This window comes from Oncorhynchus gorbuscha, linkage group LG11 (genome assembly GCF_021184085.1).
Source record: "Oncorhynchus gorbuscha isolate QuinsamMale2020 ecotype Even-year linkage group LG11, OgorEven_v1.0, whole genome shotgun sequence".
Taxonomy (NCBI): Eukaryota; Metazoa; Chordata; class Actinopteri; order Salmoniformes; family Salmonidae; genus Oncorhynchus; species Oncorhynchus gorbuscha.
This window is the reverse complement of record NC_060183.1, coordinates 43736939-43748815: the sequence shown is the minus strand read 5'-3', so window position 1 is coordinate 43748815 and position 11877 is coordinate 43736939. Positions and strand designations below refer to the sequence as shown.

The window sequence follows — 11877 nt, the reverse complement described above, 5'->3', positions numbered from 1 at the left end:
ACAAGGATAGTAAAACCAAAAACACACAGGCGCACAGACGCACGCACAGACGCACAAACACACACAGCACAGGTCCCCTCATACTCCTTCCCTTTAATTACCCATCATATGTGATTGTTCATTAATCCTTGCCTGGAAATAGACTCACACACCCAGTTATTAGCGGCTACATACTGATCTCTTTCTCTCTCTCCCCCCTCTTCCCCTCTCTCTATTATGGCAGCACCAGCACCAATCTCCTCTTAGAAGAACACAGATTCTTATTCCAGAAGCTTCCCGGAAAAGGCTGAGGTACCGGGGGAATTCCCAAATCCACCACAGAGAACAGAATTCCAAAACAGAGAATATGGGACACTGGCTGCATTCCTCTGTGCTGCTGAAATGGGAACGCTGGGAAAAGCTGCTGTAGAGAGACTGGTGTACAACTGGGCTTATGGTCAGGATTAAAACTAAAGCCCAAACCCTTTCCAGCTGACAATACATTCAGAAGTGTAAACCCTCTCACACTCTGTATGAAGGCCACTGAAACACAAACGTTATAATTATCCAACACAACATAACAAGTTTAATAACAACTTGCATTCCACATCGCGTTCTCTTCCGGTTTTACTCTCTATTTCACATTTATTTACCTCTCTCCTCACGTCTCCTTTTTCCCCAACCCCCCTTAATGACCAATCCATCCCTCTCTCCTCACGTCTCCTTTTTCCCCAACCCCCCTCACGTCTAATGACCAATCCATCCCTCTCTCACGTCACCCCCTTAATGACCAATCCATCCCTTTTTCCCCCCCAACCCCCTTAATGACCAATCCATCCCTCTCTCCTCACGTCTCCTTTTTCCCCAACCCCCTTAATGACCAATCCATCCCTCTCTCCTCACGTCTCCTTTTTCCCCAACCCCCCTTAATGACCAATCCATCCCTCTCTCCTCACGTCTCCTTTTTCCCCAACCCCCCTTAATGACCAATCCATCCCTCTCTCCTCAACCCCCCCTTAATGACCAATCCATCCTTTTTTCCCCAACCCCCTTAATGACCAATCCATCCCTCTCTCCTCACGTCTCCTTTTTCCCCAACCCCCTTAATGACCAATCCATCCCTCTCTCTCCGTCTCCTTTTTCCCCAACCCCCCTTAATGACCAATCCATCCTTTTCACGCCTCCCCCCAACCCCCTTAATGACCAATCCATCCCTCTCTCCTCACGTCTCCTTTTTCCCCAACCCCCTTAATGACCAATCCATCCCTCTCTCCGTCTCAACCCCCTCCATTTTCCCCAACCCCCTTAATGACCAATCCATCCCTCTCTCTCCTCACGACCAATCCATCCTTTTTCCCCAACCCCCTTAATGACCAATCCATCCCTCTCCCTCACGTCTCCTTTTTCCCCAACCCCCTTAATGACCAATCCATCCCTCTCTCCTCACGTCTCCTTTTTCCCCAACCCCCTTAATGACCAATCCATCCCTCTCTCCTCACGACCAATCCATCCTTTTTCCCCAACCCCCTTAATGACCAATCCATCCCTCTCTCCTCACGTCTCCTTTTTCCCCAACCCCCTTAATGACCAATCCATCCCTCTCTCCTCACGACCAATCCATCCTTTTCCCCAACCCCCTTAATGACCAATCCATCCCTCTCTCCTCACGTCTCCTTTTCCCCAACCCCCCTTAATGACCAATCCATCCCTCTCCTCCTCCTCAACGACCAATCTCCTTTTTCCCCAACCCCCCTTAATGACCAATCCATCCCTCTCTCTCCTCCCCAACGACCAATCCATCCCTCTTTTCCCCAACCCCCTTAATGACCAATCCATCCCTCTCTCCTCACGTCTCCTTTTTCCCCAACCCCCCTTAATGACCAATCCATCCCTCTCTCCTCACGTCTCCTTTTTCCCCAACCCCCTTAATGACCAATCCATCCCTCTCTCCTCACGTCTCCTTTTTCCCCAACCCCCTTAATGACCAATCCATCCCTCTCTCCTCACGTCTCCTTTTTCCCCCCTTAATGACCAATCCATCCCTCTAAACCCCCTTGACCAATCCATCCCTCTCTCCTCACGTCTCCTTTTTCCCCAACCCCCTTAATGACCAATCCATCCCTCTCTCCATCCTCACTTTTTCCCCAACCCCCTTAATGACCAATCCATCCTTTTTCCCCCCCAACCCCCTTAATGACCAATCCATCCCTCTCTCCTCACGTCTCCTTTTTCCCCAACCCCCTTAATGACCAATCCATCCCTCTCTCCTCACGTCTCCTTTTTCCCCAACCCCCCTTAATGACCAATCCATCCCTCTCTCCTCACGTCTCCTTTTTCTCCAACCCCCCTTAATGACCAATCCATCCCTCTCTCCAAATGTCTCCTTCCTCCACAAAGGAACCCAACTGTGTGAGTGGGAGAGAAAGAGAGAAAGGTGGGCTGAGAGGAGGGATTGGGGTACTTCGCTGAGAAAGCAGAGTTGGTAGGCTCTGGCTGTGTGTGAGCAGATGTCTCTGTGTGTGTGTGTGTGCGCGAGCGCAAGTGTGTAAGAGCATCTCCCAATTAATAACAACCAATTAAGCCCACTATAGTGCTAGCCCGCACTGAGGCTCATTAGAGGGGTGCATGTGTGTGTGCGTGCATTAGTGTGCGTGTGACAGCAGGAAATAGATGCTGATGATGTGCGCTTTTCATCACGTTATCACACTCTCACGGATGAGAGGCTGCAAACTGTCATCATCTGGTGTTAGTCTTTTAATAGGAGAGGAGAAGGAGAGGATGCTGTTTTTCATTAAGTGTTCTGTTGCATGTGGAACTAAATGTTTAGGAGTGCATGATTAAAAATATTTAAAAAACAGCACGCACACAACTAATGACCAATCATATGCATTTAGGCCTACACCAATTCAATACCCATAACTGTTTCATTCAAAGCCTGTATCGTATACCCTTGACCTGAAACAGTGGATTGGGATTTAGAATGATTTGCATGAATGGTGCATTTTGTGGGTTTTATATACAGGATTATATTTGATGTTTGATTGTGGTGTCATGTGAGAAAGGGATTTCTGTACATGACGCAATACTGCCCTCCGGTGTTTATGATGCAACATCACTACCCAACCTAAATAGTTTGTGGGTCTGAAAGCTGCTTCAAAAAGGCGAAAGCTACACGGGAACATGTCCAACCAAACACTCTCCCAGAGTTTTTGTCTCACGAGGCAGACCTTTCAGGGTACATATGGGCCTTCATATGTAAATCTGTAGTGACAGACTGACCACTTCAAAGCCTTTCATAGGGACCATGACTGAATTAAAGAGCTGGACATGGTATGGTTTGGAGAGCTTAACAACTCGGAGAGAGAGAGAGAGAGAGAGAGAGAGAGAGAGAGAGAGAGAGAGAGAGAGAGAGAGAGAGAGAGAGAGATTTCCAGAACAACAGAGCCAGGGTTGGTGCCAGGGTTGGTGAGAAAGGACCAGTATAGACAGAAAAGTCAGTCAATAATCCATCAGAAAGAGCCTTTTTTTTCAAACTGCATGGTCTTTCTAAGCTCCATCCATCTATCCATTGAAATCAAGAGGCATATAAGGTTTAAGTTGGGCTACTTAGTTTCTCACCACTGTGAACCCTGGGTGCTCAATGCACCTGTAAGTGAAAAAGCCTCTTTCAATATGCCAATCTGCCTAGCAACAACTATACAGAAACGCAGTGAAGGCTGAAAGAGGAGAGGGTAACTCCCATACAGCAAGGAGCTCCAGACAGAAAACAGGAAGGTTGTATAGGAGAAAAACACTCCAAGGCTTTTCACTCCTGCGACACGGCTCCATCTAAATGACAAAGAGACAAAGACCAGTTAAAGCGGAGCACGAAACACACCGACAAAAGGAGAGAAAGACGAGAAAAAACAAGAAAAACAACGTCTGTGCGCCTTACACACACACACACACACACACACACACACACACACACACACACACACACACACACACACACACACACACACACACACACACACACACACACACACACACACACACACACACACACACACACACACACACACACACACACACACACACACACACACACACACACACACACACACACACACACACACACACCTCTATTCACTAGCTTTTGTGCCCCTGCTTCTGTTTTTCCTGTTGCCTCTCAGCTCCCATTTCCAACTCTACCAGTGTGTGTGTGTGTGTGTGTGTGTGTGTGTGTGTGTGTGTGTGTGTGTGTGTGTGTGTGTGTGTGTGTGTGTGTGTGTGTGTGTGTGTGTGTGTGTGTGTGTGTGTGTGTGTGTGTGTGTGTGTGTAGCCTGCTGTGCCAACACAGAAGTCGACAGGGGTGCAGCGGATTGGCGACCGGAGGAAGGGAGGCTGACAGAAAGCGGGAAGAAAATACAAGAGGGCAGAAGGAAAGGAAAAGAGAGGGAGGCCAGGCTGAGGTAAGCAACGTTCTCAGAGTGGTAGTTCATTACACCTGACCTTCACACTGACCCACAGAGAATACAGCAGCAGGACCACTGCTACGACACACACACCCAGAAGCAGCTTCCGTCGATTCTCTTCAGTATAGAGAGGGGAAGTGGAGTGGAGCTGGCCCAGACCCAGAGAGAGAGAGATAACAGAGCCAGCCTGGAAAAGACTTTCTAGGTTCTGACTCCTTACAAAGATCTCTCTCTCTCTCTCTCTCTCTCTCTCTCTCTCTCTCTCTCTCTCTCTCTCTCTCTCTCTCTCTCTCTCTCTCTCTCTCTCTCTCTCTCTCTCTCTCTCTCTCTCTCTCTCTCTCTCTCTCTCTCTCTCTCTCTCTCTCTCTCTCTCTCTCTCATTTGTTTAGCGGCTGTATGTGCTAGTATAGACTTGAATAAAGCCAGTCCTACCTTGGGCCATTTGGGGTTAAGCAGGCGGGCTTTGAGGGCGTCGTCCAGGGCGGTCTGGTACTGTCCAAGGTGGAGAAGGGCCGCAGAGCGGTTACTGTACAGGATGCAGTTCTGAGGGTCAGCAGACAGGGCCTCCCCGTAGAGCTGCACTGCCAGGCTGTACTGCCCCCGTTGGCATGCCTGGTTACTGCGACGTACTGCCTCCAGAAACTCTGCCTTAGAAAGGATTGTTGGCCCGGGAGGGATGCAAGGATGAGGGTCTGTCTGGCAGAGAGGGGGAGGGATGGGGCGGGCAGAGGTAGAGGACGAAGAGGAGGAAGAAGGAGGGTTGGTGGCGCGGGTAGAAGAGCGAGGGCCGAAGAGTGAGAACTGAGATGGAGAGGGAGGAGGAAGAAGAGAAATGTGGGGAAGAGTGGTCAGTTATCTTTTCAATCAATCAGACTCAAAATTTTATAGTCCAGAGAACCATGTTGATAAACATCTGAGATTCTAATCTGTTCCACCAAAACATTAAAGCAATATTTATATCTGCATTTGATATTGTGTGTGTGTGTGTGTTTAACTACTCTTGTGGGTCAGGTTTAGGTTATAGGGTTAAGGTTAGGGTAATATTTTTGAATGGTACTAAATTGTGTGTCCCCACAAGGTTAGCTGTACAAGACTGTGTGAGTGTACGTTGAGGTTAGCCCTCTGTTGCCTCAACTTAGAAAAGCTGCTTCCCTCCCTGTTCTGCTGTTGCCAGATTTGTCCTTTCAGAATGACTTACACCAAGGCTGTCATTATCGCTCGCTCTCTCTCACACACACACACACACACACACACACACACACACACACACACACACACACACACACACACACACACACACACACACACACACACACACACACACACACACACACACACACACACACACACACACACACACACACACACACACACACACACACAGTCCCAGTGGCTTTCTCTGTCTAAACAGCTGATTGGAGCACTAACTAACACAGTAGGAAGTTTCCACTGAGAATACAGAGAGAGAGAGAGAGAGAGAGAGAGAGAGAGAGAGAGAGAGAGAGAGAGAGAGAGAGAGAGAGAGAGAGAGAGAGAGAGATAGACAGAGAGACACAGACAGAGAGACACAGAGAGAGAGAGAGAGAAAGAGACAGAGAGAGAGTGAGCGAGAGAAGCTTTTCAACCTGTGTATACAGCCAATAGGCTTGTATGCATTAGTCAAAACTGTTTTGTTGGAACAGTAGTACAAGAACACCCTCTTCACGAGCACACACACTCACACACGCACGCACACACACACACACACACACACACACACACACACACACACACACACACACACACACACACACACACACACACACACACACACACACACACACACACACACACACACACACACACACACACACACACACACACACACACACACACACACACACACACACACCACTTCCATGTCCCTTCCTCCCCCTCCCAGCTCAGCCCAGGTCAGCAGGGAGAAACACATTCCTGAGAGAATGAAACCAGGGACCTCCTCTGACAAAGAGAGCAAGAGAGAGACACAGTAAAGATTCAACCACCACGTGCTCTTTGTCACCCAAGTAACATACCACCTGTAGAAAAGAATGTTACATTTGTATCTTGTCTTATTATTAAAGTAATACTGTAACATGGCCTCTTTTATTTTCCACTAAATTGCTATGAAATGCAATGTGCTACATACTAGCGCGGTATGGGCTGAATAGCTGCGTCACTTGGACACAACATCAAACGCATCATCAAAGCGCTTTGGTTGATGTTGATAGGTTAGCCAGCCTATAATGCAGCTAGATATATAGTCTCTGCTTTGTAAAATAAAATGTATTTTTTTTGGTCATTGAGTTATATTTACCCTTTCTTTCTTCGGTCGATGTTTCTCCATCCTGTCCTAGTTTTAAACTTTCATCCCATGCAGTCCGCTTCCCAAACAGGACAGAGAAACAGTGCGATCTCACACAACAATGTAGTAGGAAGGAACTCCAACCATTCTGTTTTCATGGACCTCAAAAAAAGCGAACAATCATGCGATATTCCCACTCTACCGGTCGCGAACTAACTAAAGGTATTTCTCAGAAAGTGCGCCATGTTGTCAAATCCGTTTTTCCCCGAGTAACGGAATTTGTGGCCGGTGGAGGCGTGTCTCGGTAGGCTCGAGCTCCACGGATGCAGCTCCAGTCGGTCTCCAGGTCTCAGTTACTCGTGGTGACATCAGAGAGGGGTTGAGTTACCTAGCAGTTATTCATTCCACTGTGGAGCTGTGGGTATTGTTCCTATAGCATTTTGGTAATAGATCATTACTTTCTGCAACCCTCTTGGCAAATAAACATACACAAGGTGCAGTTTACTCAAAAGGGTGATAAACAAATGAAGAAGAAATCTAGAAAAAGACAAAACAGACAACATCCCCTCTGCATTTCAGTAACTTATTCTGGTTATGCCTTATTTTGGGGTACATTTAAGAAATGGGTCAAATGTCAAGATGCCACAGACAGTGGTTGAAAATAAACCGTTTTGTACACTATAGCCTTGATATTTACGCACCGGACTTGAAACATGGTCTTCCCTCCACAACAGCCCCTGACACTACTATCACTATTTACTGTACAACTACCATGTTAGTATTCATATGCCCTGGGTGAGGAAATATATGTATTTGTAGATCTCTTTTTGACCTGCACTGTTGGAGCTCGGGGGCTTAAGAACTTCACTGTACCCTGTGCATATGACTAATAAACCAATTGAATCAAATCAAATAAATGGTGTGCCTAAATAGAGCAGGCAACACTACATCACATTGGCACTGCATCGCCTACTAAAGCACATTGTTTGCGCTTCCTGGTCTAGTGCACGTTGGGTTTTGTCATCCTGAGGCGGAGCTTGTGTAGTCCTTGGTGTTGGGCCCGTCAGTTGGCCCTCCTGACATGTTGTCCAGGGCCCTAAAGATTGGCTCCTCGATGTCTCCACCAGTCTTCCTCTGCTGCTCAAGCAGAGTGGGAGAGGGTTTTACCAGAGCAGCTGAACAGCTGTAGGCAAGGAGACAGACGGTTACAAACTCCCGTGTGTGCGTGCCGTGCGAGAGAGACAGCATGTGTTCAGTGTGTGTGTGTGTGTCTGTGAGTGTGTAGTGTCCCGACCGTGTCCCCTGTGTGCAGTCCTGTGGCTTTACTGTGAAACACGACAGAGAGACGTGCTCCAGCAAGACAGACTGAACCCCAGACAAGTCCTTCTGTTGAACCAGACCCTCAGACAGTCTGGAGAGGACAGGAGAGGAGAACATATTGTTCCATAGACCCTCAGACAGTCTGGAGAGGACAGGAGAGGAGAACATATTGTTCCATAGACCCTCAGACAGTCTGGAGAGGACAGGAGAGGAGAACATATTGTTCCATAGACCCTCAGACAGTCTGGAGAGGACAGGAGAGGAGAACATATTGTTCCATAGACCCACAGACAGTCTGGAGAGGACAGGAGAGGAGAACATATTGTTCCATAGACCCTCAGACAGTCTGGAGAGGACAGGAGAGGAGAACATATTGTTCCATAGACCCTCGGACAGTCGAGAGTGGACAGAAGAAGAGAACATATTGGAGTGAGCTCCAGACAGACACTTAAGCACACTCCCACTGCTGCCCAACTGATCTACAGTACTTCTACTGCCATATGTTTCATCAAACATTAAGCGACAACTGCTAACACAACTAGTAGGGCTGTCCTTCACTGTCTGCCCCTGTACACACAATGCGTTTAAATGTGACAGGATGTGACAAATATTATTGTACGGGACAGCTGAAGTTACTGGGCCTGACGGTCCACTCTGCCCCCCTGTGGTGAGGTCTACTGGAGCAGCACTGGAGGGAGTGTTGGGGGTGGGAACATAAGGAGAGGTGAAGGTGGAGGAGGAGTAGGAGATGGGGGTGGTGTTGTCAACCATGCCGTCCTCCTCTAGGTCAGGGTCCGGGTGGGTGGAGTTTGAGAGGGTGGAAGGATGGACCTCAGCATACAGAGACAGCTCATCCTGTTGACAGCTGCAACGGAGAGGAATGGGTTAGGATCAGACTCTATTCCAGTTGACATTGTATGTTGCATGAAGCACTTTATGAAGAAACGTGAGTGAGGTAGTCGTCGGTGCTCACATGCCAAAGCAGTTCCTCTGAGAGCACTGTGGTCGGTGGGAGAAGCCAAAGCAGTTCCTCTGAGAGCACCGTGGTCGGTGGGAGAAGCCAAAGCAGTTCCTCTGAGAGCACTGTGGTCGGTGGGAGAAGCCAAAGCAGTTCCTCTGAGAGCACTGTGGTCAGTGGGAGAAGCCAAAGCAGTTCCTCTGAGAGCACTGTGGTCGGTGGGAGAAGCCAAAGCAGTTCCTCTGAGAGCACTGTGGTCGGTGGGAGAAGCCAAAGCAGTTTCTCTGAGAGCACTGTGATCGGTGGGAGAAGCCAAAGCAGTTCCTCTGAGAGCACTGTGGTCGGTGGGAGAAGCCAGAGCAGTTCCTCTGAGAGCACCGTGGTCGGTGGGAGAAGCCAGAGCAGTTCCTCTGAGAGCACCGTGGTCGGTGGGAGAAGCCAAAGCAGTTCCTCTGAGAGCACCGTGGTCGGTGGGAGAAGCCAAAGCAGTTCCTCTGAGAGCACCGTGGTCGGTGGGAGAAGCCAAAGCAGTTCCTCTGAGAGCACCGTGGTCGGTGGGAGAAGCCAAATCAGTTCCTCTGAGAGCACCGTGGTCGGTGGGAGAAGCCAAATCAGTTCCTCTGAGAGCACCGTGGTCGGTGGGAGAAGCCAAAGCAGTTCCTCTGAGAGCACCGTGGTCGGTGGGAGAAGCCAAAGCAGTTCCTCTGAGAGCACCGTGGTCGGTGGGAGAAGCCAAAGCAGTTCCTCTGAGAGCACTGTGGTCGGTGGGAGAAGCCAAAGCAGTTTCTCTGAGAGCACTGTGGTCGGTGGGAGAAGCCAAAGCAGTTTCTCTGAGAGCACTGTGGTCGGTGGGAGAAGCCAAAGCAGTTCCTCTGAGAGCACCGTGGTCGGTGGGAGAAGCCAGAGCAGTTCCTCTGAGAGCACCGTGGTCGGTGGGAGAAGCCAAAGCAGTTCCTCTGAGAGCACCGTGGTCGGTGGGAGAAGCCAAAGCAGTTCCTCTGAGAGCATCGTGGTCGGTGGGAGAAGCCAAAGCAGTTCCTCTGAGAGCACTGTGGTCGGTGGGAGAAGCCAAAGCAGTTCCTCTGAGAGCACCGTGGTCGGTGGGAGAAGCCAAAGCAGTTCCTCTGAGAGCACCGTGGTCGGTGGGAGAAGCCAAAGCAGTTCCTCTGAGAGCACCGTGGTCGGTGGGAGAAGCCAAAGCAGTTCCTCTGAGAGCACCGTGGTCGGTGGGAGAAGCCAAAGCAGTTCCTCTGAGAGCACCGTGGTCGGTGGGAGAAGCCAAATCAGTTCCTCTGAGAGCACTGTGGTCGGTGGGAGAAGCCAGAGCAGTTCCTCCGAGAGCACCGTGGTCGGTGGGAGAAGCCAGAGCAGTTCCTCTGAGAGCACCGTGGTCGGTGGGAGAAGCCAAAGCAGTTCCTCTGAGAGCACCGTGGTCGGTGGGAGAAGCCAAAGCAGTTCCTCTGAGAGCACCGTGGTCGGTGGGAGAAGCCAAAGCAGTTCTCTGAGAGCACCGTGGTCGGTGGGAGAAGCCAAAGCAGTTCCTCTGAGAGCACCGTGGTCGGTGGGAGAAGCCAAAGCAGTTCCTCTGAGAGCACCGTGGTCGGTGGGAGAAGCCAAAGCAGTTCCTCTGAGAGCACCGTGGTCGGTGGGAGAAGCCAAAGCAGTTCCTCTGAGAGCACCGTGGTCGGTGGGAGAAGCCAAAGCAGTTCCTCTGAGAGCACCGTGGTCGGTGGGAGAAGCCAAAGCAGTTCCTCTGAGAGCACCGTGGTCGGTGGGAGAAGCCAAAGCAGTTCCTCTGAGAGCACTGTGGTCGGTGGGAGAAGCCAAAGCAGTTCCTCTGAGAGCACCGTGGTCGGTGGGAGAAGCCAGAGCAGTTCCTCTGAGAGCACCGTGGTCGGTGGGAGAAGCCAAAGCAGTTCCTCTGAGAGCACCGTGGTCGGTGGGAGAAGCCAAAGCAGTTCCTCTGAGAGCACCGTGGTCGGTGGGAGAAGCCAAAGCAGTTCCTCTGAGAGCACCGTGGTCGGTGGGAGAAGCCAAAGCAGTTCCTCTGAGAGCACCGTGGTCGGTGGGAGAAGCCAAAGCAGTTCCTCTGAGAGCACTGTGGTCGGTGGGAGAAGCCAAAGCAGTTCCTCTGAGAGCACTGTGGTCGGTGGGAGAAGCCAGAGCAGTTCCTCTGAGAGCACCGTGGTCGGTGGGAGAAGCCAGAGCAGTTCCTCTGAGAGCACCGTGGTCGGTGGGAGAAGCCAAAGCAGTTCCTCTGAGAGCACCGTGGTCGGTGGGAGAAGCCAAAGCAGTTCCTCTGAGAGCACCGTGGTCGGTGGGAGAAGCCAAAGCAGTTCCTCTGAGAGCACCGTGGTCGGTGGGAGAAGCCAAAGCAGTTCCTCTGAGAGCACCGTGGTCGGTGGGAGAAGCCAAAGCAGTTCCTCTGAGAGCACTGTGGTCGGTGGGAGAAGCCAAATCAGTTCCTCTGAGAGCACCGTGGTTGGTGGGAGAAGCCAGAGCAGTTCCTCTGAGAGCACCGTGGTCGGTGGGAGAAGCCAAAGCAGTTCCTCTGAGAGCACCGTGGTCGGTGGGAGAAGCCAAAGCAGTTCCTCTGAGAGCACCGTGGTCGGTGGGAGAAGCCAAAGCAGTTCCTCTGAGAGCACCGTGGTCGGTGGGAGAAGCCAAAGCAGTTCCTCTGAGAGCACCGTGGTCGGTGGGAGAAGCCAAAGCAGTTCCTCTGAGAGCACCGTGGTCGGTGGGAGAAGCCAAAGCAGTTCCTCTGAGAGCACCGTGGTCGGTGGGAGAAGCCAAAGCAGTTCCTCTGAGAGCACCGTGGTCGGTGGGAGAAGCCAAAGCAG

General features: G+C 50.6%; 1 protein-coding gene across 5 annotated transcripts in view; it reads right to left on the bottom strand.

Moving 5' to 3' along the window:
- The window catches only part of LOC124048694 (tetratricopeptide repeat protein 28-like), a 117756-nt gene extending 110678 nt beyond the window's left edge, over window positions 1-7078 (bottom strand). For 4 of the 5 annotated variants that reach the window (XR_006841273.1, XM_046369718.1, XM_046369717.1 and 1 more), the window contains exons 1-2: window positions 6772-7078; window positions 4869-5237 (exon numbers count right to left, since the gene is read on the bottom strand). Coding sequence is in view for 4 of the 5 variants with exons in the window: in XM_046369718.1 (XP_046225674.1) it covers window positions 4869-5237; window positions 6772-6801 (399 nt within the window). In the remaining variant the exon portion in view is untranslated. Of the gene's footprint in view, window positions 1-4868; window positions 5238-6771 lie in introns of those variants that run through there. The other variant, XM_046369721.1, reaches the window with a different exon arrangement.
- Between the last annotated feature and the right edge of the window lie 4799 nt (window positions 7079-11877).